The sequence below is a fragment of the Pyrgilauda ruficollis genome, unplaced genomic scaffold (genome assembly GCF_017590135.1).
Source record: "Pyrgilauda ruficollis isolate IOZ18807 unplaced genomic scaffold, ASM1759013v1 scaffold3, whole genome shotgun sequence".
Classification (NCBI taxonomy): Eukaryota; Metazoa; Chordata; class Aves; order Passeriformes; family Passeridae; genus Pyrgilauda; species Pyrgilauda ruficollis.
In genome coordinates, this window is record NW_024524377.1 from 14,145,348 (window position 1) to 14,172,971 (window position 27,624).

The 27,624-nt window shown below is 39.6% G+C and overlaps 1 protein-coding gene across 2 annotated transcripts in view; it reads right to left on the minus strand.

The window, feature by feature from the left end:
* The window catches only part of LY75 (lymphocyte antigen 75), a 44,310-nt gene extending 23,016 nt beyond the window's left edge, over nt 1-21,294 (minus strand). Inside the window, exons 1-15 of one of the 2 annotated variants that reach the window (XM_041473605.1) lie at nt 21,128-21,294; nt 18,575-18,949; nt 17,525-17,698; nt 17,107-17,271; nt 16,420-16,530; nt 14,625-14,765; nt 12,878-13,066; nt 12,040-12,197; nt 11,092-11,202; nt 9,785-9,873; nt 9,286-9,458; nt 8,912-9,108; nt 7,504-7,646; nt 1,877-1,958; nt 1,295-1,366 (exon numbers count right to left, since the gene is read on the minus strand). In XM_041473605.1, coding sequence (XP_041329539.1) covers nt 1,295-1,366; nt 1,877-1,958; nt 7,504-7,646; nt 8,912-9,108; nt 9,286-9,458; nt 9,785-9,873; nt 11,092-11,202; nt 12,040-12,197; nt 12,878-13,066; nt 14,625-14,765; nt 16,420-16,530; nt 17,107-17,271; nt 17,525-17,698; nt 18,575-18,949; nt 21,128-21,227 — 2,280 coding nt within the window. In that variant the 5' untranslated portion in view covers nt 21,228-21,294. The remainder of the gene's footprint in view (nt 1-1,294; nt 1,367-1,876; nt 1,959-7,503; nt 7,647-8,911; nt 9,109-9,285; nt 9,459-9,784; nt 9,874-11,091; nt 11,203-12,039; nt 12,198-12,877; nt 13,067-14,624; nt 14,766-16,419; nt 16,531-17,106; nt 17,272-17,524; nt 17,699-18,574; nt 18,950-21,127) is intronic. The other variant, XM_041473606.1, reaches the window with a different exon arrangement.
* Nucleotides 21,295-27,624: the final 6,330 nt, after the last annotated feature.

Here is a 27,624-nt window from a genome sequence, read left to right on the forward strand (position 1 = left end):
GTGCTGTTAGTCACACAATTTATTTTGTAAATAAAAGAGCAAATACAGCTGTAACTTCAACTATAACTCTCCATGTCAGCTGATGCTGTCAAGCAATTACATAAAGGGCTTAAGGTCAGTCTACATAAAAAATCTTAGAAGTTTTTTCTAGAAATAATGTTTCTTAGGGTTTTTGTAGTGCCCAGTTTCCCACCAATGCTTATTATTAAATTATCTATTGCAACCTGTTCCCCTGAAATGAATCTCATTTCTGCTGAAAAGAAGAAACCATCTGAACTGGCACAGAAACAATCATTCTTACTTAAAATTATTTCTTACAATCAAGCTTGAAGAACTGACTTTACTCTTGCTGGTCTCTCCAGTAAAGCGAATTTTTTATCATTTACTGAAACAACACGTCTATAACTAGCAGGCAGGAGAGGAAAGTAACTATGTTCACAGCATTCCCTTCAAAGTGCTCTCCTGGGTCTAAAATTTTAGGAGCTCAGTGCCGACCAGATTCTCAGTCTGGGGTCATGAACACAGGAGAAGTGAATGAGGGAAATGGCTGTGAACAGAAGGAAAGGGATGCAATTATCCTTTCCTCAAATAAATCCTAAAAGCAGAGGTGGTTCTATTTAGGTTAAAAGGGATGGTAGGTACTGCAAAAAGTCAGATGATACTTCAGAAAAATTAAAGGCTATTTTAAAACTCATGCCATCAAGACTAAATTAAGTATTGAAGAGCTTAATCAGGAATCAGGCTGAGGTCTGACATTTGAAATTAGAAACCAACAGAGAACATACAGTCTATTTCACAAGTAAACAAGGAAATACACACAATAAACACAAACACATGCTCTGTCCTGGCTACTGCATTCCCCTTCAGGTTTCAATTTTTTTCTTAATCTGCAGCTAAGAAAAGCCAATATAAATTTTTGTTTTAATTACTGGTAGGACTCTCTGTGCTTTTTTTGTTTTGGACTCCATGACACGCCCTTAAGAATTATATGTAATACACAAGAGATCCATAGTATGGCACTATGCAATACAGAATAGCATTGTTACTAAAACATTTTGTAGTTAAAAAGGTTCAGAAGAAGTCCTATGAGAGGTTATCATTAGAATAGAACTTGTCTCAAAAAAAATAATTAGGGGAAAGTTTGTAATAGGTGTAGATTGATAAAAGGAACACAACAGATTTTTCATTATACTAAGAAAACATCTAAACCTAAGTTCAGTTTACAACTGGAAGAATTATTTTTTCCAAGTACTTCCAAGTAAAAACATACATTACTAAAAACCTTGAAACTAACCTTTAATGCAGCACAGTCTCTAGTATCATACTCATCTTCTGAATAGTCGAGTGGGATAACAACACTGGTTACCTACAGGATGAGTGACAGGGTGAAAGAATCAGCATCTAACATTCTGCTGTGGCAATCCCAAGAGATAACCATTCAAACCTGGGGTCCCATTATGTTCATTACTATTAAAATATGTGTTGAATGGCAGTTACTCCTTCAGTTTTGAGTCTCCTTGTCTGTTTTTTGGGGGGAAGGAGGAAGAACTCACAATTTCAGACAAATAAAACAATTACAGTGAGGAAGATATTTTTGGAAAAGTCTGACAACAAGGAAATGAGCTGATAAACCCTCCCTTCTGTTGTGGCATGAAGACACCTTGTTCTCTCCACCAGCTCCTGGATGTTTACTACTACATTTCTGTGAAATTATTTTAATATAATGGAGATAGAAATCAGGTTAGCCTTGTTAAAGATATGTTTTTAATTGGAAATCTGCTTGCATGGCACAATCTTCTTCTGAATTATTAATCTGTTGAAAGACACTTCAGTCCTAGTCCTAGTATGTGACACTTCCTGATTAAAGTTAACTTACTGGTTTGTTATCACTCCATTGCCAGGTTCCCAAAGAATCAGGACTCCTCTTATTCATTCCAATCCAGACCCATCTGTCATTGCTGTAAATAAACAAGATACAATCTTATGCCAAGCATATGGTTCAGCTCATTTAATAGGAAGACTGACCTATGGCATGGCATTATTTAGGACCAAGCAGCATAACCAAGATTTTACTACAGCAAGCTGTAGCAGTTCAAAGAGAAAACAGACAAAAGAGCTAAGACCTCTTCTGTACAAAAGACAACTAACTAAATCAGGGAGTTCCTCTGTGGGCTGCATCACCACTTCATCAGTTCTCATTTGATATAATAGTCTCTTTTCTTCCAGAATCATACACAGAATGTTTATATAGTTTGGTTCCCTTTTTCTTGTCCACCTTGGGCTATCTCCCAGATACCATCAGCTCAAATACACTCTTCCTCAAACCACACAAAAGCTTTTACTCAAAGAACTGGCAGATTTCCCTTAACTTTGTAAGTGGTATGAACACACTAAACATGAGCACCTATTTCAATTGTGAACCCTCATAAATGAGGCGGACATAAATCAGCACCTAACACCACTGACTACAATGGCTGCATGAACAAGTGGCAGTAGATATTTTAGTCCAGTCAGAACTGGGTTTTTTTCTTAGATTTTTCTTCCTCATTTTCAAAAGCAGCAGACACTTAAATCTAAAATTTCAGTTATGTTCAAAGATGTAAAATTACCTGAAAAAAAACAGGTTTACAATGCAAATACTCAAATCTGCAGTAAGAACCTTTACAATAAGCTTTTGCTTATGAATCTAAAGATGCTGTAAGAAAGTTAAAGGTGCTAGTCCAACTGCAAGGTTTGTTTTGCACTGCAAATTCTCAATGATTCAATTTTGTGCAGGGCTCATAAACTGAATTTTATGATAACTCACTCCAATCCACTACCCTGCCCAATAAAGTCAATAGACACTTCTCTGAATGACTGTGTCAGCTGGAAGCAGCAGAGGGGAGAAAGACCATGAGTTTCTTGTGAAATCAAAGACTACATGAAACCCTACTGCAAAAGAGCTGTGGAAAAGGCACTCTCATCAAGGTGGTCTGAGAGCAACAATAAAGCATTGATGCCACATTACAGAGCTCCTGTAGAACTGCATCAGGATGCACCAAAAACAGAGAAGGAACACAGGACATTTGAGGAAATTAGGAGCTCAGGCTATTAACAAGGATTAAGGATTTTCTTGTTTAGTCTTCCCACAGAAAGACAGGGAAAGGATACAGTTATTCTTTATAATATTTTAGGAGACTAAACCTGCAAGAAGAGAAGTGATTTGAGCAAAAAGAACATCACGTCTGAGGGAACCACAACTCAAAAATAAATTTAAGCTCAAAACTGGACAGAGACATTTGACCAGCAGAGGTCAGAGCTCGTAAAAGGCTCCCTAGAAGGTAGGGCTGACAAACTGATTTGAAGCCAGAACTTGGAAAGTTTATGTTAAAATTACTTTATTACCTGGAGGGATGGACTCAGAATCAGGCTTTGTCACTAGCTTTCCACACGTATCACCACAAAGATTCTGAACAGTCTGAAAATACTGATGGTGCAGCACCAAGAAACAGCTTAACCCAGGGTTTGTGAGCTAAGTGTGTGAAATCCAAGAAGGACAACAGTACTTGGTAAAGTTTCGTTCAGGAAGAAAGTATCAGCCATCAACAGATCTGATTTTTTTTGATCTTTGTTCTCAACTCCAGTAATAGTTTTCTGACATTGGTGAGATAGTGTGATCACTCTAATGTGATTTTATCATACTGATCAATCTTTAGTCTTTCAATGATACAGCTAAGGAGCCTTTAAAGAGCCTAAATGCCCCATACCACTGCAGTGGGAAAACTGCGAGCCAAACATTCACAGCTGTCAAACAGCCAAGTGACTTTTGGCTATTTGCCTTTAGGAGCTCATTTTTCTGTGGCTGTTCTTCCAATTAAGAGGCAGAGATCCCCTCCTCATTGTCACCTACTTAGTGCAGTTTAAGCAGTGCAGTTTAAGCAGTTGATCACCACACAGGAATATCTACTAAATAGAAAATTTGAGACACTAATTTTGAAATTATTTGCAGTAATTACCTGAGGTTTCAGAGCAATTTTTCAAACTCCTTCAATTTGTATTTGGCTATTGTGTAATAAATAAATTAAAACCAAGAACTGTGCCAGGTCAAGAATTTCTCCAGCTTATCTCCCAGTTTACAATCACTAGCCTGAAAACAGAACAATGTTTTCAGCTGACTGGGCTCTTACACATTCATGTAACCTCTTTTGCTTCTTTTGGAATTGTTCAGACATGACCATGAGTAATTTAGTAACTGCTACACTACAATTGACAGTACTTTTAAGCTTCAGTAAAGCCTTCTGATAACCCTCTGAAATTATACTGTCATCTCATCACAGGAAAGAATTCCACCAACTATTTAAGACAAAGATAAATTAAGACTATTGCAAATAAGCTTGCAGCAAGGAATTTGCTTGTGCTTCAAGTATCTGTCCCCTCATTGCAAAGCACTAAAATTCATCCTGTGGACTGATATCAAAATGGATTTATCACTGACAGGGTATTCTTTGAGCTACACTACAGCAACTGTTTCTAAAAACCTAAAGTATCCTGAGTTTTAAACTAAAACATACATGCAATTTGTGCTTTACAATGGACTCCATACTGATTGACACTGAAAGACCCTAAATCTCTAGCAATCCCTGCAGAATACTGCTGGTTTTTCTTTTACACAGAGCTAAACATTCATAAAAGTCAAATACTACAGGAGCAAATAAATACAATTCAGACTGTGAAGGGACTATAAATCTGCAATTTTTCTGATCATATTCTAACTGCCAAAATAGAAAATTATTTTCTCTGTCATTTATGACAGCTCCAACACAAGATTAAGAGCCTAAGTGAAGTTTTTAGGGCTTGTAGGTCAACCTAGTTCTTGACAAGAGGCAAAGTATACATCTGGGCCAACTCCTTAATGGTTCAATTTAAGGCACTATTTAATCTTAGGCAGTGCTGACCTAAAACTCTGCATGAAGCCCATTGGGCCACCTTGTTCTCCCTGCTGTAACAGGTTACTGCAATAGCTAAATCACTAATCCTGCTAATTACCTGGTCTTGATTGGAAGAAAAGAGAAGCTGAATTAACAAAATTACTAAAACTTGCATCTTGACTTCATTGCTGTTTTGGTCATTCTGTTAAGATGATTTTTTTCTTTCAAACTTAAGTGTTTGTGAGGCTTTCTAGACTCAAAACAATTACAGCAGCAGAGCTGTTCATATAAAAGGCAACCTGGATTTCTTTCCAGTAAGGCGTCCTCACTGAAATGTTACTTCTAACCAGTCCAAGCTGCTGCTTCTCCTGTGTCCAGCATTGCTGCCAGCTAGAAGATGCAGAATGCTCACAAACACAGTCCAAAAAGAATGGAAGTAGCTGAACTGGATCTGTTCTGCCCGTATCACGTCCCTTAAAGCCAAAAGAGGTTATCCTACTTCTTCCACAGAGGGGAAGGCTGGCAGGCAAATTTTATTTTCCTTTCCAATGGCAGTACTCTGACTTGGCTGGAGTAATTCTGGCTCTTATTTGACTCTAAGGTGGAATCCGAGTAAAGAACAGAATGGACTAGGCAAGCTGCCCTTTTTCCTGGTGAACCAAAATGACTCTTGCTAACATTTAAAAACAAACAATTCTCAATGAGTCACCAGAGAACTGTGCAAGGGGAAAAAACCTGAAACCAAGAGTCGAGGTGTGGTTCCTTCCCCAAGCTGAAATGAATGCACTGAATGAATGCTTTAGGTTGGAGTTTGCACTGAGTAAATACAGAGAATACGAACAAACTGCATGCCAGCACACTCCAGCAGCTAATCATATCTAATATCACCTTAGTGTGATTTCTCCCAGTTAGCTAAAGTATTTGTTCTTGGTGAAATAATTCACATGGTTTCCCATCTCAAACGAACTTGATTTTTATATTAACTGCCCTTGACATCTGACCTCCAAAATATTTTATGCAATCAACACCTCTGAGTAATTTAAAAGCAAAACTATCCTCAACAATTCATCATGTTACCTAAGCAAACATTATTTAAAATACCTCAGGCAGTATCAGTTATGTAGTATTTCAGTTCAGAATGTGCTGAAGTGCTGAGAAAGGAGTTAGCCCAGATGAAAATACTGTGTTTTCAGTCACATTTGATATGAGCAGTTACAGCAACACTGACTGCAGAGTCAATTTCTACCAGGCTCAATATATTGCCCCTCATTTTAAGTTCTGCTGGAATAATGTTGAAATACTGGGACTTATCATCTTTCAGACTAAGTTTGAAATTTCTGAACTATGGGAAATGCAGAAGCATTTTGTGTCAACTGACTTCCTGCAAAGACAGAAGTCTCCATCTTTAAACTCCTAACAGAAAATGTAATTAATACCTCAGACAGTCTTCAAGCTTAAAAGCAGCTCCAAGTACTTGTAGGAAAATAAAATGTTACTTCTCTATTCACATTTCATAGTAGATTAGGTGCACTAAAACAAAATTCGTAATTGAAAAACCATCTAATAAGGTCTGCAGCTAGAAATAATTTGTGCACTGATTTTCATTGTGGGACTTCAGCCAGTTTAGCAAAGGAATCACAAGTGGCTTTTACACAAGCTAAACTATCTATATATAGAGCATACAAGTTTGGTTTTGTCCCTTATTAACATAAACACTGAGTAATTTTCATGACTTGTGCACTTCTAAAAAAAGTTCACTGGTTTCTCAAGAAGGCATCTCTTCAGTCATCAGGTTTAAAAATTTAATCACAGTGCTGCATGCTGGCAGCTGCTGCAATAATCCTGATTTAGTTTGTTGATGAAAAAATTTACATCATGTAACTGGCAGCATTTGAGTTTTAGAAGGCAAAAATTCTGAAAAAACAGACTGTCAATCAAAAAAACCATATTACACAAGGATCTGACATCACACCAATGCCTAATAAAGCTTGGCAGTGACAATTAATTTGATTAAAAATAAAGCTTTAAACTCATAAATTATTTAGCATTTAATCTGTTGATACCAGAACACTCAGCACACCCATCTAATGCCCATATAGTGTTAGTGCAGCTATGCCAAATAGGATCTGTGCCAACCAGATTGCTGGACACTACATTATTCACATTTTCAAAAGTTAGCACCCAGTTTAGTCAGGAAGCATTTCATGAATAAAAATGAGACGTATCTGAAAAACTGAAATAATAACTCATCTCTAAAGTATGTACCGGTAAAGAGTAGATGGTACATTTACCATCTAGGTGTACCAAAATTCAACACAGAGAAGGAATAATTTATTGGAACAACAGACTTAGATTTGAGCTTTGAGCATCTTCCATTACATAAATTTTTCTTCCTGCGCTGCCTGTAGCAATGTGAAATATTGGCCCAAGCTGTACTCCCATGACATTTTCCAGCAAGGCAGTTCAAATGCCACATCTAAGTGTTCTGTGGGAAACACAGGTGTCACACACTATCTCATATTTGCCATCTGTGGTCAGCAGCAGCATTTGCAATCCACTGCAGAATCAAAACTTTAGAACATGGCTAGTTTGTTACCTGATCATTCTTCTCAGGATAGAATGAAGTGCCTTAATTTCTTCTGAGTGGCTAAAACTAGGCAGATGGCCTCCAAGGGCTTCACAGAACCTTTCTGCCTCTTCCCAGGTCCTGGTTCGCAGCACTCTTTCACTATGGAAGAACTTCACAACAGCCAAATGTCAGAGCAGAAAATGACACAGGAGGCAGTATTTTTAAAACACTCCTGTTCTACTAAAATATGGCCACCTGAGATTTAATAACTGGTATTTCCACAGGGAAAGAACTTGACTTTTTAACATTTTTTCTTTCAGTTTGCTTGACAACAGCCAGACTCTGAAGTTTAGCTGACAAAATTTATTTCAAACACAACATATTCCACATGACAGACTTTCTCTGCTTTTCTTTACCAGAAAGATTTTAGAAACCACCAGTCAGCTCATTCCATAACTGCAAGTCAAGTTATAAGTTTTAAGTGATGTTGTTCTTTCAAATTTATGGTGAACTACAAAGCCCAATGTTCACTTAAACTGGGCTCACTTAAGTGCTGTGCATGAAGAAATTTCTTTGGCACACCCTTGGAAACCTGTATGCACTGAGGTGCAAGTTTGGCTCATACACCTCAGCTAACACATCCACTTGATCCCCTTGGTTTCAGTCCAAGACAATTCCCATCAGCTGGATCTCTCTGCACAGACATGCTGCATTTGGTCAACAGCAGTTGTGGAGAATCTGCCAGGGCCAGCTGTCATATCCATCAGCTATGGGACAGCTATGCTGCACAGCAGCACAACAGACCTATCCATTTGGGATACTTGCCAAACCCTTGTTATTCACGCTGGGTTTCCCCACTTTGCTATATGAGCTGTTTACAAGAAACAGTTCATTGCAGACACTGAGTCAAAAAATAATGAATCCAATGAACAGCCTCAGTTTTAACTTGATTAAAAAAACTGCATTTCTAAATAAAATTGTGCTTAAAGCATTCCAGCTAAACAGCACAACTGCTTGCTTCCACGGTTCACTTCAAAACAGTAAAATACAACTGAGGCTGAATGTTTTTATATATCCATATTCAAACCAGAGAAAATCCTCTCCTATCTATACTCTCGGAGTACAGAAAGGAAAAGGGCAAGGGAAGGTGATGCAAAGTGCTTTCCTTCCTATCCAGGTGTCTGTGCATGCCTGAGGGCAGCAGTACAGGGCCAGTGCTGTGGCCCCAGTCAGCTGCCCACAGAGAGAGGCACAATGCACCTTCCAGGAATGGCAGTATCTACAGGCAGTCAATCTGAATCAACACCAATTCCCTCTCCGGGTGAGGAGCGCCTTGAAAATGCCCTCAAGACAGCTATGCCCACAAAATGGCTGATCACTCAATTCCTCCAAGGCAGTAATGAGCAATTAACATCAAACAGGAATAACATTTTACCTTGTAGCAGGCAAGGCCGGATCCATTATGCCACCCAGGGGGACAGGGATCAGTTGGCTTTGGGAGCACTTCTGGCTCCTTGGGCTTCCCAATATATTTTTTGCAGACAGAAAATGCTTTAGTGGTTTTACAATCCTTAGTTTCCCACTTTCCAAGAGAATTTCCACTGGACATGGCCACACATCCTCCTGAAAACTCTAAAATTCAAGTCAACAAAACCACATTTAAAACCGTTGGCTGGTTTCCAAAAAACCCCTGACATAATTGTGAATTACTACTTTATTGCATGCTTGGAGTTCCGTAACATGGTACTCCAGCGCTTGCTCAATGTAAAAAGGACAGTATTTTTATGTGTTTTTAGTTTTCAAATTTACCTGGTTGCATGGAATTCCAGTTAGTGTATGTCACAGCTTCAGGTGTTTCCCCATTCACTGTACCCCAGGAATATATTCCTGACTGGCTGATATCCTGCAAACCGGTCCAGAAGTATTTTTCTTCAATTTTTGTGTCCTTTCTAATTAGACTGTTAATAAATTCTTGTTCGAATCTGAAAATTCACAGATTAATCGGAGTCAGTATTTGAAAGACGCCAAACTACTGAGGTTATTTTAAAACCAGGGATATTACATGAGTCAGTTCAAGCAGTCATCCAGGCATTCCCCATATTCAACTTGGGGTCAGCAGGCTGGGAATTCTCACACTTCCAGGAAGGTTTCACATTGTAGGTTTACCATTGTCACACATTTCTAGTTCTTGGCAAAAGCAATTCTCTCTCTACTATATAGACCACTAATTATACAGCAGTTTTCATCTCTGATTTTATCTCCAGGATTGTGATGATAAATTTGCTCATAAATTACAAATGTGCTTTACCTGTTCATCACAGTAAGATTGCACTGGGTTCCAAATGAAACTTCCATTTTATCAATCCTGTAACAGTAGTTTCCATGTCTCTGCCATCCCTGGTTAGAGAACAAAAACCACATTTATACAAAACAACCTAATTTAGGCATTACCTACAGGAGAAAATAAATCATTGCCAACACTGGTTGGTGCCCACAAGCTGGCACAGCATATAGAAGAAAGAAATGCACTGTGTCACACACAAGGTCCACTATCATCAACTCTCAAATTCACAGTTGTAAAAAATAATGCAGCCACAGGAATAAAATACACCACTGTTTTAGCTTGCCTGGGCAGAGTCTTCTGACCACTATTGCATTTACAGAGAAACACAAGGGCAACAGCCCAGTCCTATTCAAAACAATAGGAGTTTTCATGCTGTTCCACCAACGCCAGGATTCAAACAAATTCAAACAAGAATATCATACACCAGTGTTTCTTTACTTCTGAGAAAAACACTCAATACTGAAAATGTGTGAACTTCCAAAATTTCTCTATTATTCGAACATTTCTCCCCATATTTACACTGAAATTTTGAGAAACATTAATGCGTTAACTCTTTTGTAGCCTAGCAGTGCCACTGATGTCTGAACAGCACAGAAAGCTGTAACTCTACATGCTGGAAGTCTCTGAAAAGAGAGTAAAAAGGTCATGTAGAAAGAAAGATGAGGGGTAAACATTTTTCCTGCTGCAAGCAATATGCCACACAAAGCTGAACCAAGTAACTCTGAAGTAGCTAGCAATACCATCCCAGCCTAGCTCAAGAGACAAAAGCTTTATTTAAGCCATAAGATGTCATACTGTAAAAAAAACCAAACAAAAACCAAAAAAGCCCCCACCTTTATTCAAGTCATAGAACAAAACTGAGAGCCAGTGAAGTGCAACAAACATAATCCCAGTTAACAATCTCTGCATATCATTATGTTGCAAAGTGCTTATTTAATTTTAAAACATAATTTCAGCAAAAACAACAGAACAAATGGAGTTATCAATAACATTTCCAATAAAATACATTTCTTTTAAATAAATAAATAAAACAAACCTCTCCTGGGTCCAAGCTCATAATACTTTCATCAATAAAGAGACTGATAATACATCCTGAGCCTGCTTAGGAGAATGTGACATTTGGGTTATGCTATGTATATGTCCTTTCTCAGATAAAATGTTTCACAGAATTTACTGAACAGACAAGAAAGAAATGGAAGTAGAGGAAGTAAGTGATTTCAAGCAGCTTTCTGAGCCAAATGACAATAAAAGAAATAGAGGTTTCCTATTACCTCTTCCAATGAACAACTTTTATCTGATTTTGTTTCATTCAAAACCTCTCCTTTTTTCTTGCAAACATATTTCAATTTTTCTTCACAGGATTTGACTCTCCACTGTCCCAGCTGTAAGAATAAAAGGAAAAAGAAGTATTTTAAATTCTAACAATCTTTGAATATCTGTGTTTGCAGGGGCTGTTTCCACCGGTGAGAAAGCCAAAATGCCTCCAGTACAGATACGGGATGCCCTGGATTATATGCACAGGTACATGTTTGGAATGGAGAGAGAAAGCTGACACTCATGGAGATGGGACGATTCTGGATCACATCCAGAGAGGAAAGGAATGGCCAGGGTGGTGCCAACTCTCTTAGATCAGGCAGGGAATGGTTGCAGGAGGTGTATTCAGCTTAATGTGGAAGTCGCTCAGAGACAACTCAGAGGAGCTGAGCACAAACTCCAATGCCAGGCTGCTGACACAGCAGGCAAATGCATGCTCCACTTTTCTAATGAATCTGCAGGATGAGATACAGCCTGTGTCCTACTCTTAGTGACCTCCTTCCTTCACCAACACCCTTTTTAGAACATTCCATCCTCAGACTAGGTGACCAAAATTGGTGTGGGAGATGACTGAACCCAGATATCCCTTCCTTCCTACCTTTCTGCCAGACACATGCAAGAGTACAGTAACCCAAAATACAGAGTGACAAGGCCAACTGTCTGGCCAACAGTGTGTTAGTCTCAGAGCTAGGAGTCATTTCTTCCATTCTTTGCAGTACACAGCTACGAAGTTACAGCTAAATAACTCTAAGAAATTTGCTTGCAGAAACATGTATTTTAAAGATTCCAGAAATAAGATCAGCTATCTGCTTTACCCTCCTCCTTGACTTTCACACACACCAATGTTTCTTCTACTATGATGAAAAAATACAAACCAACAGCCAAACTCAACACTGTATTCCTACCTTGCCTGAATATGACACGCAGTTAGGAGTGCTGTTAAAGGGAACTTTTGGTTCATTCTGATCCCAGTAGGTAAAAACCACAGGCGAGTGATCTGACCACTTGAACAAGGTTGGCACATCATCATTCTTGAGACCCATCCACATTTCCTCTTCAGCATCTGTAATTGAAAATTAGGACAACATTTTCATTTCAATATAATATTCAAACTAACAGGAAAGCAATGTGTTATCAGCAAAATTAAATTTTTTACCATACTGTGCAGCAGTGAAAAATACTGTGCAGCAGTATAGTGGTATTATTTTTCTTACAGTGAGAAAAGACCATATGTTTGTTATCTTGTTTCTTAACTTATAATCACATGACCATGAGTAAGCTTAACAGAGAAGGAACAAACAGGAAAAAAACCCAACCACAAACAAACAGAAATAATGAACACATAAGCAAAAAAATCCTCAACCAAATTTAGAGTGTATGCAAAGACATAACATCAAACACTACCGATACTATTTATTAGTTCAGTGACTCAGATGTCAAAATATTGACCCGACTATCTACTATTCTCTTTGAATGAGCAAATTAAGCACAAAGTATTACAAAAGTAGAAGTAGGTTAGCCCAGTAAATAAATTAATTAATAGACTGAAGCAGAACAAGTCCTAACACAGGGGGCCTGGATCTGCACAGCAACATTCAACACTAGCCTGAGTACAAGCTCAGCTTTAACACCCACACTTAAAAGCTAGAGGTTATGACAACCTTATGCTACAAGGTGGAAAGCAGTTTGTAATTTATGGTGTACAGCACTTGGTATTTGACCTTTACAACTACCCCAACTCACCATTATGAAGCTTTGTAACAATCAGTTCAACATCTGCTAATGAGTGAATGCTGATGAGGTTACTCTTATTTGCTTTGCATAACTCATCTGCTGAACTCCAAGCTGCCTGCTTGTTTATCAGCATGTAGCAAAACCCATCGTGGGGGACCCAGCCCGGATCACAGCGAGTATCCAAGTGCCTCCAAAACTCTAATAATGAAGAGAAATGGAATTAGAGGCTTTTGTTTTACATTGCCTGGTGCAAATGGTTGGCTTTGAAGTCAGTAGCCCCTTGAAAATAGCCAGAAGGCAGCAATCAGAACGTGCTTATATCCCTTCAGGTAAGAAAGGGTCACAGCTTAGTCAAACAAATAGAATTCAATGCAGCATTAGGAGAACTCATATTTTGGGGCCATGAAGTAGGCAGAAGGAGAAAGAAGTTAGTGGGAGTGAAAGCAAAAGGCAGGACCACATTACATTAAGCTGGTCTTAGTGTAAGTGAAAGGTTAAAAAGTAATTGTAAGCAAGATTTCAAAAGCAACTGAAGACAAATCAAGTTGATTCATTGCAGGAAAGAAACACACAACTCAACAAATGCCTAGTTTTAAATATTTTTTTCTTCTCAAGATATTAAAAAATTCTAAATAGTTTTAATAGATGCTGAAAAGGTATATACCGATAGCCTTTCTGTTTCAAAACACACTATAAAATACTCCAACCACACGAATTTTGTTTTTTAATGAATAAAACACTATATAAAGACTGGTAATAACTCTACATACCCCACTGGGGAGCCAGAGAACAGACAAGAATTGTTAACTGACAATTAGCTTTCAGAGCATCGCTGCAAAATTTGAACCAGCTCAGTTAAATTTAAACTGATTACTATTTCTTCTTCAAACACACACACCTCTCCAGGGGAAGCAGGAGAGGACATGCCTTAGCCAGAGATACTCCACACCTCTTCTCCTCTAGACCTCCCTATCATTCAAGGACAATTACCTTTTACTAAAAAAGTTTTTGCAGGAGAAGCCCTGGGAGGGTAAAGCAAACTGGGTAAGGCCAAAGCATACACAGAAGAAGAGGTCATGGGCATGGGAAGGGTTGGACATTCAGGTGTAGATAAGTGGCCAAAAGCATGGAAGCAGTTATATGTCACTGTAAACACTGAAGGCCTCTGTGTGTGTGTGTGTGTAGGTCAAGATAAAGGAATTATTATCTTGTAAGAGCTGTTACAGGTCCAGCAAAGATTACACACTGAGCAAACTACCCACTCTTGCACTCTGATTTTCAGTGCTTGGCCTGGTTTCAGAGGACAGTAAGGTTACCTGACTACTTCTATTTGAATTCAACAGAGCTTGATCCAAGATCCAGGTAAGTCCCATTTTATGTCAATACACACCAAGAGGGAGAGAAACAGGCTTAAAGCAAAGGTGGAAAGGTTTGGGATGCAACTGCCAGTTCCAGACTTCCAGTAATAGATGAAAGAAGGCACAAGCCATGGAAGAAAATGTGATGAAAAGGGCAGGACTGCTGCAAAATGCTTTATGTGTGAATGAGAAAGCTGCAAAAAATGAAAACTGTTTGCGATGCATCATCTTGACACTGAAGAAACAGAGTTTGCTTCTGCTCCGCTAAAAAACCAAAGCTGTTGTGAAAATGTTTTGGCAGAGATGCCTGAAAAGGCTTGGGAGGGAAAAGAATGACTCCATAAGTGAACATTACACTTGCATTAACATACAAAACTCAAAAATGCAAACTGTCCTACCTGGAGCACTTGAAACTTCATTGAGTGGCTTCTTGCAAGCATATGGAAGCTGAGCCCCACAGTGGTAACTCTGCCACTGACCTGAAGCAGCATTCATCACCACACAGCTCATCCCATCCAGTGGGGATGAATTTTGCATATCTATAGACAGGAACAAATAAAAACATAACAGCACAAGTTATCACACACTAAGGCAGTGACTGTTTCTTTTCACTACTGGTGTTCAATACAAGAATAACACTCTTTGGATAGTATGGCACCTTGTATTTGAAGAAGGTAATTTGCATCAACTGAGGGCAGCTGTCCTAGCACAGGTCCCACAGAATGTTTTTTCTAAGACAGAGAAAGTTTCAGAATCAAGGAATCTTGACTTCTTTTCCAATGTTTAATCATAGAACCAGGAGGAATGTTCTATTTACAATACAAGAAACCCTTGGCTGAGCACTTTCCCAGACTAGAAATATCTCAGGGGAGAGCCATTTTCGCAGCCCTCAGTTTCCTTTGGCAGTCCCATTCCACCCCCACTCCAAACACAGTTCTGCAATTTCTCTCAATGCTAACCATAACCTTTACCATAACAGAAACCTTAGACAATGCCCCAGATTTGAAAGAGCCCAGAGAATAATTATTTTTTGCAGTCTTCAGCTTCCCTTGGAGCCCCTTTCTGATGGAACTTTTTGACTTTCTTTTTCTTTGAGCCTCAATGCAAAACCCAAGCTGTGACCTACACAGAGCACCTCAGCTCCCCCTGTACTGGCTTAGTTCAGGCTCACAGAAAAAAGGCTCAGGGTAAATCTCAGTTCTTCATGAAAAAGAACAGCAGGACAAGGACAGGGTCTTTTCAGAGGGGCAAAAGAAAAGTAATGGATTCAACTTGCAGCTATGAAAATTCCTGTAAGGCACCAGTAAGTACTTTCACAAGAGGGGCAGACATGAATATGTCTGCCATGACTGCAGACTAAATCATGCCACTGTATCTCAGGATAGTCTGGCCTCTAGCCCTGCATTACAGTCCTACAGAGTGGTCACATTTCCAGAAGAAAGTGCAGTCAATAGTACAAGCAGCAAAGTTCTTAACCTTTCCAAAAGACAGAGTACATTCGGAAAATCCCACAGAAATTTCTTAGCAAAGTTATCAAAGAAGTAACAGAAACCACTTCTCAAACTTTTCACAGAATTCCAGTTGCAGCACTATTCTAGAAACTAAAAGAAAAAAGAGAATTCCACTTAAAAAAAGCTCAAATTCAGCTTGAATGACAGAACAACATTAGCTTCAATATTCCTGATGACTAATACTCTGGGATTCTCATATACACATAGCTTCATAAAATATTTGTGAAAACATTAAAAATTCATCCTGGAAATGCCACATACTCTCACTAACCTTACAGCATCTTTGGAGTAATTAAAAAAGGTTTTTCAAGGGTTTTATACCTCTTTCATCTTCATGTTGAAACAAATTTAGGCAACCTTGAAGTTTAAAAACCCAAGTTAAGCTTCTAAGTAATTAACATCAGTCCTTGCTCAAACACAGACTGAGGGAAATCAGTGTCATTCTGTCAGTGGAAGGAGAAATTTAGCAGCTGTGAATGCTTTACTAAAATGGACTTCAAAAAACTATTTAAGTTATACTTTTTTAGAGATTTATTAACCTAATCAGCTGTAAATATAAAATGAGAACAGAAAGATTTGCTGGCTAGGAGGACAAGGTGCTTCTGAAAGTGGAATGAGATGGGAAAAAAGTAATACTAGTTACTGTTGGGAATATTGTCAATACCACCAGAAATATCAGTACCTGGATGCCAGTTGAGAAAATTCAAAGGTTTGTGATCTGACCACTGCCAACCACCAGAAACATCCAGTTGATTTAAGCCAATCCAGAAGATCTGGGCAATGTCATCCTTGCCTAGAGATATATATTTTTTAAAGAAAACAATTAGTATAAAATGCTCATCCTTTATTGGTCTTCTTTAAATTGAAAATGCATTCTGAAATGGCATGCATTTCAGGAAAGAAACATTGCCACTATAATTGGACATGCAAACTTTCTTGAACTGAGGAGGAATTAATCCACACAAGCCTTCCCTCCCAGTGTCTTCAGGTGCTTCTCCTTTGTTTTCATAGTCCCAAAGACACTCAGATAATTTCTCCAGGTCAAGACTGAACACCAGGGGGGACAATTTCATAGCAAGAAAGTAACATGCTGCTGAAACACCAACTGCCACTCTGGCCTGTATTTAAGATTTTGGGGATATTCCTCATTAACAATATGAACAACATCTAACTGTTATAATGAAATCATACAGATAAATTTAAATAACTCCCTAAAATGGGATTAGAACCTTAATTTTGCTACACAAGTGAAAGCCAAAATATTTGAAGTACAATCAACTTTTGACCCAGCGATTAAGGACAGAAACTGAAGTGCTGTCTCCACTTTATAAAGATTTCCCAATATTTTTATATGAATAATTACACTTACCTTGTATGTAACTTAATTCAGATGCATTTTGGATGCTAAGTAAATCTCCTCCTTGCCTTTGACATGAAATATAAGCTTCCTTCCAAGAAAGAGAAGACTGTGTATTAAACTGGTAGCAATTTTCAGACCCTGGATCATGTTCCCAGATATCGTGGCAACCATCCTCTGTTTAAAAGAAGCAGAAGGTACTTGTAACTAAAACTAAACAGAAACATTATGAAAGTTTCAAAAGAAAAAGTTTTGAATATAATATGTAGGGTCTATTGGTTTTTATACTGGTTATCACTAATACTTGCAGTTTAAGCCAACACTGCAACAGAAAAGCTTTTACACAGCTTAACAGCCACACAAAGGTGGAGCTGTACATCAGAGAAGTGACAGAATGCTTTTGGGATGCCTATTTAGAAACCCAACGTGCCTGGCTGTAAGCAGATTCCCCATTTTCCATCGCGAGAATAATCTTCAGAAGTGGCGCACCATTTCCCACCCGTGTGAGTTTCATCCTGAATGCAGTCATGACGCCACACCTTGTTATACAGAAAGGGGAACTCACAAGGTTTACCATAAGAGTTACCATCTTTGGTATAAACTTCTGCAGGAAAAAAAAAAAAGACAAAAAGAAGTAAAACAAAGAAGTAAATACATTCCCCTTGCTTGGACATGGAAAATACAGCAAATCAGTGTTACTGTTTGCACAGATACAGTTAGCCTAAATGCATGCCAATCACACTTGTGGTCTTAAAATACCATATCTTCTTACAGATAATATACAGCAATGCCAGAACTGAAAAACAAAATACATTGAGAAACATTTTTCTGTACATTTTCTTCTGCGAAACAGCAGAAACTTGTCTCCCCCTTCCTGGTAAGATAAGAGATAATTCATTGTCCTTTTGAAATCCAGGTTTGCAGAGTCCTACAGAACAAGGACTCTTAACAATCAACACATACAGAAGAGGGATAAGGTAAAGCACATTTTCACCACTTCTTCCAGGAAGCATGAGATTTCAGACAAGACAAGCTTCCATGGCAAGTGCACACACTACCACACCAAAGCTCCCAGTCCAGCAGGCTGTGAGCTGGCAGCATGCTCTGAATTTGACTGTATAGCCCACCAGCAAAGAAAACATCCTCAAACCCTGCTAACAGGAAAATGCCCATCACGGTGGCGAGGGCAGTGTCAGTTCTGATAGAAGGTGGTTGGTATTTCAGGATTGAATAGGTTTGCACTGAAACATGGGGCAGGGGGGATTTAAACCTGCTAAGAAAGCCACTCAGTAACACAACTTTTGCAGTTGTGCTGTTATTTTTTACTAAAAGCCTTCAAAGCTTCTCTCAACAGCACAACATTCTATTCTATTGCTTTACTGATCAATCTTTTCACATAACTAATTTTAAGAACTTATTGCCTCAGACGTACTCAAAAAGCCCTTAACAAATAAAATCTTCAAAGTGCAAACTTACTTACCATGGTAGGGATACCGACATATATCACTGGAGGAATTGTTGCTTTTCCACTGGTCTGTTGCATTTATGCTTGCAGTCACATAGTTATTCTTGATAGTTACTTTGTACTGAGATGCACCAAGGATGGAAGCATCAGCACATCGCCACCACAGCATTAATTCTGAGTTACAATCAACCATTTTCAGGCGAGACACTGATTGGGTGAATATATCAAGTCCCAGGCACTGCTTGGACCCCAAGTGAAAGAGGCGATTCTGGGATACCCATTTCCATAAAGCTTCACTCGTGTCCCTGCAGTCATCTATGACTATCAGCGAGTTTTTAACTTGTATGCACTTGTTCTGTTTGTCATGGCGAATGGTAAACGCATCACTGCCTGCAAAAGAACAAACATATGGCTATGATTCAGTGTCATTTTCACAGGAAGCTCATTTTTAAAAGGGCAATCACATTCTGAGAAATGCTTTCAGAGAAGTACCACAACTGCTGTTTGTCTATAAAACCCCCTCTTTTGTAGAAGCCACATTCAGTGCATTTTCCTGCTCTTTAGTGAGTCTTAACTTCTATGGAAAAAGAGCTCTTTCCAAGTCTTTATAAAATGAGAAGAGACAAAATGAGACTTCGGAGTCCAATTCTAGTAATAAGAATTCTTCCTCTATATTTAACATACACTGATTGCATCAGCCCCTGATTAATTTGCAAGCTTACTGGGTAAAGAATCTTGTCTTCATGCCTGTCTTCAAACACAGTAACACACACAACAGACACAATAAAATATAGTTAACAATAATATTCACTTATTAAGCACTTTTTTCTAAACTGTGTATCCTATATGATACACAGCATGTGAGGTTTACATTTGAACCAGTTTGTGGGTGCAGCTGCAGTACTACTAAGTTAATGAGCACTGCTTTGAGGAGAAAGTTTTAGAATGAGTATCCTGCTAAAGACAGCACACAACAGATTAGGAGTATAATTTTAAAAATTATATAAGGACACTAGTTTCATTTTCAGTTGTGATGAGTTTCATTTTCTGTTCTGGCATAGTTTATGATTAAAGACAAAAATTAAAGTTGATAAAGCACAGTATACTCTTTAAAAAGTATATGGTTAACCCTGCTAAGAAAAGCTAACACCTATGTCAGTATAAGAACACTTCTTACAAGCAGCGGTAGGTTTAAGCAGACCATGAAAAAATGCCCTGAAACTATTTCTATGCCACAATAAAGATGGCTCCACAGTGTAGAACTTCCACTAATCAGGCTGAAATGGACCGTGGCTGTCCCAGACCCACAAGGCTATTATTCTGCTGCTTAAATACGGAATCTGCTGAGTAGTATTTTGCTTTTAATAGCAATGCACTGTCAATCACATTCCTACTGCATTTTCTGTTATGACTTACTAATAGGTTTGGCTGAACAGGAAGGAAAATATTCAGTAATGTTAATGCAGTGAATTTTACCACTACTTCACAGTATACCCATGAATTTTCCACTGTAAGTGCCAAATAGTATTTAAATAGTACCTAGCTGATCACACTGCAAAGAAGAATCTGTAAGTCACCCACCTACTACAGTGATTTTTTTTAAGGAGCACACCAACTTCAACCAACTGTCCCTTTCATCCTACTAACTAAGACATTTTAACAACCAAACGTTTTCGTGGTATCCTTTAACCCTGCGCTTTATCTGCTTTTGCTTTTTATTCTTCCCTCATGACTTTCTTCCTCTTTTTTATTTCTTATAACAACTTTTTAGCATCTTCTCACATCTTCTTTCACTTCTTCCTCCACAACCCTCATGCTGATGCCAAGTGGAAAATCACTTTTTAAAATTTCCCTGGAAAAAGTGCTGATGCTGTCTCACCAAATCTCTCTGGCAGCAATTTATTAACAATTACTCCAGTTCAATGAAGTTTACTCCAGGCCATGAAGTTTTAGTTACATCTTCAGCTACCTATCTGAGCCTGTTACTATCATAGGATATAAAAAATATGTGAGGTGCAACTTAGCGAAGAGCTCAATTTGTTTCCCAGAAGCTCTGACTGGGCTAGCGGCCGTGGCTTACGAGAATTTGCTCAACGTGAAACTTTTCCACCTGCTTCCTGTCGGGTAAGGCGAGCCTCCTTCTCTGGCTCACTGCGCAGGCAGCGGCGATACCAGCGGCGGCGGGGCGCGCTGCCGGGAACTGCCCGGCCCGGGCGACTCCTGTCCCCGAGCTGTCAGGCCAAAGGCCGCGGCCCGGCCCCGGCTCCGCGGGCACCGGGAACGTGGCAGCCGCGGCCGGCGGCTTTCGCGACGCCCCAGGCCAAGCGCATGGTCCGAGAGGGCGGTCCGGGGCTTTTTCCTGCTTTCTTCGCTTCTCCTTCTAAGTTTGCCAGGTTGTTTCCACGCAGTCGGACTTTGCCGCCGCGCGCAGCGCCCGAAGGAGCCGCCGGGGCGGAAGGCCCGTCACGCCGCCCCCTGACCCGCCCAGGCGCCCGTCGGGGCGCTCAAGGACCCTCCGCGCCCGCAGCGCACCCGCGCCCCGCTTCGCCCGGCGGGCTCCCGGCTTACCTGCGGGGTCCGGGCGGGCCGCGCAGCACAGCAGGAGCCAGGCGAGGACGAGGACGAGGACGAGGCCGCAGGCGCGCACGCAGCGCCCGGCGCCCGCCATGGTGCCCCGCGGCGCGCAGGCTGCGCGGAGCGGCCGCGCTGCCGGGCTCGCCGTGCCCCAGCGCCGCGCCCGCCGCGCCGCCGGCGCCGCCCATTGGCCGCCCCGCGCGCGTCACTTGTTGCCAGGAGGAAAGCGGCCCCCGAGGTTGGGGCGAGGCGGGGCCGGCCCGGCCCGAGCGGGGCCGTGAAGCCGCGAGCCAAAACGTGAGGGGGAAAATGAAGGGAAAAGGCGGGGAGGACGGGAAAAAAGAGGAAAAGTAAACTGGGAAAAATGAATTTAATTTAAAAAAAAAAAAGGTGGGCAACCTGAAGAAAGATTGGAAAAGCAGATCGAATTGTCAGATGGTCATAAAAGTTAAAACTAAAAAAAAAAAAAAAAAAAAACCACCAAAAAAACCCCAAAAAAAACCCCAATAAAAACTAAAAAAAAAAAAAAAAAAAAAAAAAAAACAAAAAACAAAAAAAAAACAAACCAACAAAAAAACCCCAATAAAAACGTAGAAGCTCAGTTGGGGAAAAAGGGGAGCGCGTAACTACTAAACTGCTAGAAGTGAAGAAAAGGCAAAAGGTGAATAGAATAATCTAAAAATTAGCAAACACACGCAAGTAAAACATTTAAAATGGCACAAACAATGGGCGTCGCGGTGCGGTCCTCGCTCCCCGCTGGCCATGTGCCATGGCCGAGGCTGCTGGAATCGCCACCAGGCCCCGGCCTGGCCGGGACGGGCGAGGAGGGGACGGCGCTGCGCGGGGCCCGGCAACCGCTCCGAGAAAATGTTGCGGGTGGCAGCAGGAAGTTAGAGAAACCAAAAGTAACTTGTGTTACACGAATAACGTGAGTACACGGCGAGAACCAGCTGGCCTGAAGGAGAAAAAGAGAGAAAAAAGGGAAAACTGATAGAAACGATGTGAAATGAAATCAAGTTTATAGCTACATGCTGTCCGAGTCAATGCTTACCTGGACAGGCTGTATACCTCAAACTCCATCTGCTTAAAAAAACGATTTGCAGAGTCACAAGAAAAAGATTTTTTTTTTTTCTAGGAAAATCCATTTTGATTAGACTTGGAAGAGCCATTGTTCATGGAAAGAAATAGTAAATTTTCATAAAGATGGGAAATGCAATGTGCAGTCTGTTTTATATGCTTCCAGTGTGCCCATCATGTAGGAATGTGTACTCCTGGGGACACAGGATTTGAGGGTATGCCAGGCTGGGAATTGAGTGGAAATGCAGTGAACAAAACCAGCCACCTGCAAGTTAACAAATGTTCTCTCCTGCTGGAAACTGCACATGGCTGCCAAGCCAGGAGCTATTGAAAAATCAGAAGTCAGGTCCAGGAAGAGAGGAGCCTGTAGACGTAGCAAAATCAAACCTGTGTTACCAGAAATAATTCATTTTCAGGAAGAGCAAAGCTTTAAAGTCTCCACACAGAGAATGGGAAGCAGAAATTCCCCACTGGTGAGCCTGATGCAAAAGCAAGCTATTGAAATGAAAATTAAATGTATGGTGGGATGGTGTGGCTCTTTTTAAATAAAACAAGAAGCAGGGGTGAACCCTGCGTTCCCATCAGTCTTTCCAAATGTGTGTTGTTATTATTAATGCACTGACTGTCCCAGTTTGGGAATGGTTAGTAGCAGAGTTTCACTTTGAAACTAATAGCATGCAGTGCATATTTACTGAACACAAACCAGCAATTCTGAAATTATCAGCATCCTACTTACCACACATATATCAGCAAATATTTGTATTAAAAGAGGGGAGGTTCTCAAAGGTATCTTAACATATGTAACATATGCTTTCAGATACGCACTTCTGATTTCAGCTCCTTTTTTGTTTATTGGTTTATAAAATATTATCTTTGATAGTATAGACTCAAACCCTGATCCTGGCTCAAAAATTAAAGGATGCCCAAGAATAGGAAAAATTGCAGTTTACATTGGTGCCTCTTAGTTTCAGTTTTGGGTCCATGTACATGTCCTATACTTAAATTCTGTTTTACATTAATGGAAGAGGGTATACAAAATGTACAGTCCACCAACCAACCAAAATGTCTGAAAGAACATGCAGGAAAAAAAGAGATTTGGTGTATGTCATGTCATAACCTATGGAACTCTAATACAGTTTTCTCTTATTGAAAAAGTGGGTTTGCATTAAAGCTTATCAAAGTTGTAACAATGCCAAAGCCTACTTCTTATAGGATTTATCCTTTATTAATGAGGTTTCTGCATTTAATGTGAGCTGCACATTATCACTCAGCATAATCAGTGAGCAGTTTCTGTATTGCAAGTCACAAGCACTATATATCCCCGTGAATACCTACAGCTCACTTCAAAGCAGAGCTAATGGCTGAGCAAATTTCAACCATGCCTGTAGAGATAACCAAATACAGAATTTCAGGTACAGGAGGGCCCAGCCACAGAGCTCCCAGAAATGCACAGCAGCTTTTTGTTTCCAAGAAGACTACTTTGCCTTTCCAAACAAAAAGCCTTTTAAGGTGCCAACATCATGACTAGGAGCCTTGTATTTCTAGCAGGAGTCTTTGTTGCTTATCAAAGGATAATTTTTTTGCCCTTATGCCCATATGTTTTTAACAATAGCAACGCCTGTAGAAAGTGTCAACACCTGTCTATCCACAAATCTCCACCCCATCTCTGTTCTGCTCACCACATGAAACAGATACTTTGCATGAGCAACCTTCCTCCTTTTACATCCAACACACTGCAATCCAGTTTTTCTGGCTAAGTTGAGTGCATCCACATGTGCCAGTGAGCACAAAGGGAATGGTGGAAAAGGATTTGCTGCCTACAGCATCTCAAGAGAATAGGAAGAGGTTCTGGAGATGGTAACTTCTGCTTTTCGCTGCTTCCTCCAGCAAAGACTTTGAACAGACATCACTAGTTATTTACTACCTTTTTAACCTTGCAACATGGGTGTTTACAATACCTAAGTCCTTTCAGAACATAACAAAACAAAACAAAAAAAAACCCCAAAAAACAAAAAACAAACAAAAATAAAAAACAAACAAAAAACCAAACCAAACCAAACAAAAACCCAAGCAAACCAAAAACAAACTAAAAAAAAAAACCAAAAAAACAAACAAAAAAAAATCAACCAAACCAAACCCAACAGCCACATGAAGGCTTACAAGAGTTACAGGAGCAGTTATTTCCTGAGGGAGAGGACTCTCTCCAAGAAGGTGATGGTACCCACAAAGCAGCCAGCAGACAAAGATTTCAGTGCTACCTAGACTCTGCTGCTAAGTTTAATATTAGAACATGCCTCTGGTTTGAGTAAAGTGCCTACTAATAATCTAAAATATCTGTATGTTTAAAGGTAGTTTAATGGAGAAGAAATTTGGACAATTGCAACTTTTACCATAAATGCAGATAAAAGCCAAATTATTCTTTTTTTGACAGATACATAAGTTTAGTTTGATGGAGTCGATCCCATGCATGGCTATGAAAAAAGTCACTGAAAAGCAACTGATTTGGATAAAGAGAGACTGTATCCAGAGAGGTTTTTAAGCAGTAACTTCAATTAAGCTTTGCATTAACTCCATCTGGATGGTCTTTTCTTCATGGACACTTACTTTGTTTGCTGCCTTGTTTTTTTAAATGGATATTGAGGACTAAATTATTTTTAAACATCAAAGAATATTTTGCTTTTAGCAAAAAGGGAACACAAAGGAAGATGGCTTTTCTCCCTTGTTGCTCTAGATTTCCTGTTTCCAGTTGCAGTGGCCAAACCTTTCAGCACATTATGAAACTGTCCTATTGCACAGTAAACTTAAGATGAATCAAATGCTCTCTCAGCTGAGTTTATGTGTATTTCTTGCATCTCTTCTGCAATCTCTGTATGCATCTTTGGCATGAGTTCCAAAGTTTTGAGGCTTTTATTGTGCTTGAAGGGTTTATTATTGCTAGGGACCCTTACATGTGATTCTCTTTAAGTGTCACCATTCATAATAAATACCTAGATGTTATTACAGCATTTTAGAGACTGTTTTGTTTCTTCTACTGCATGTGGTAGATAACTTTGAGAAATAATAAAAGGAATTACAGACCTTTTTTCTAATGTCAAGTTCCTTTTTTACTCAAATGTGACAGTGGCAACTTCTGTAGTGCTCCTTCAGCTCTGCCCTGATGCATATTCAAATGTTCATATTCAGGCCCACTGAAATATTAGAAACAGGTCTGGGAAGTAAGACAAAGAAAGGAGTGTGGACACATCCACATTGCATGTTTGTTGATAGCAAGGAATGTCTTTCTCTTGGTGTTGCTTTGGCTTTGACTCCTGCTAGGATCACTGTGTGCTTCTGGAACAACGACAAAGTAATACAAGCAGGACTTTAACATTGAGACAACTGCTTGAAATTGCAAAGTGGTAAATGACACTTTTCTGTAGCACTTTAAAAAAGGGTCTCTGACATCTGTACTGTGCATTTTCAACAGAAAGTGTGCCTTGGTTTAGTAGGTCTACTGGCAGAGTTTGTATGCTCAAGCTCCTCAAAAGCTGTTCTCCCGTGTCACTGTGTCAGTGTGGGATTACTCAAATTATGGTTGTGGGAACTGGCAAACAAGATGATATTTTGTACTGCACTATATTTGTTGTGGAAAACATCATTTGAAGGAATGATTTAAAAGAAAATCGGTAATAATTTGGAAAATGTTTTTTGAAGCAAATAAAAATTAATTCAGGTAGAAGAGCTTTCAATTTTAAATTTGAAAGGTGTTGGTTTTTTTTGGTGTGGTGGGGTTTTTTTGTTTTTTGGTGTTTTTTTGGGTTTTTTTGGTTTGGGGTGTTTTTTGGTTTGTTTGTTTGTTTTTGTTTGTTTTTTTGTTTGCTTTTTTGTTGTTGTTGTTGTTTTTTGGTTTTGTTTTTTGTTTTTGTTCTTTAAACATGCAAAGCAGAAAAATTTCCTAAGAGTGCTGGGGAAGAGCCTGTAGTTTCGGGTCCCACATGTTTTGGAGGCAAATTTATCCCTGACTAATAGCAATCTCTAAAATGCCCCCACTGCCTTATGTTTGACCAGGAGGAGCAAACTTTTAACAAGCAGATGAGAGAATGGTTTAAAGGGCAAAATTCCAGATTGATCTCAGCTTGGGAGTACTTCTGAGATAAAAAAGGTCTGTACAGAAATTGTGAACTCACTGAGGGCTAAACTGCTGGCGTTTAAAAGTTGTGATTGATTAAGATATAAACTGAGTAGCAGCAGGAGTGGGGAACACACAGTTCAACATGCCATAAGCAATGGTTTGGAAATTGTGCCTTTCTGAGTGCAGGAGAGGCCAGAGAGCAAAAATAAGAATACAAATAAAAACAAATAAAACAAGAAAAATAAGAAAACAAATAAAATACCTTTCAAATGGGAAATGAAGGACGAAACAAACACCACAACAACAATGCCAAACATCTAATGAGTAAGTGGAGGGAAATAAAATGTCTGGTCTTAGACAAAGGCAATGACATGCTACACACATGCTGGACATTTTAGTACCAGATTATAAAATTTACAGAAAATATAGGTCTAACCTCTGCTGGTAATGGGATAATGAAATTTATTAATGAGACCTTGTAAGCAGATCAAGTAAACAAAATAGGAACCCGGCAGGTGGCATAGAATGCCAAAGCACCAAAATGTCACCTTTGAGCATATGTAGTCCTGACTCTGCCACTTGCCTGCCTGACCAGAAGGACAGAGAGAGCATGCTGAGAATGATCAGATGGGCAAAGAGGGTGGGAAATGTCACCAGCACTGTGCTTCATGTAACCTCCATGCTGTCTGGACACTGCAGCATTGTTATGTAACACACACTGTATTACACTCCATCAATATTGCTTCACAGAGCAGTGGGACAGGGAAGCCACAGAATAAATGCAGCCCCTCATTTGGTCCTCATTTATGTGCAAGATCTTGACCTACATCTTCAGCTCATGGTTTCTGTTCCTGTGTTTACATTCAGAATTCCCAGAGACTTGACAAAGGCCAAGCACTCACAGCAGTTGCACCCAGTTTCAAAAGGGAGAGAGACATAGCAAAGAGTTTGTGGAGAGGAAACAAAAGGTAGCAGCTAGGAACAGCAAATTCTCACCAGTGGAGCTGAACTCCCTGAAGGAGGCACAGCACAGCATCAGTGTGTGCCATCTACTAAAGTCTTGAGAACTGGCAAAAGGAAGTTGGCACAATAACCTTACCACTGGGTAGGTTATTATTAGAAATCAGAAGTTTAAGTCTTCTCCAAATGCAAAACCACAGAAAGGATCACAAACCAACATGTTAATGAAAAGCACAGTGCAACTACAATAAAAAACTCTGAGCAGCAACTCGCAAAACAAATCCAGACTAATATTAAATCTTGCCTTAGGTACATCAAGACCAAGAAACCCACTGGAGTCTGA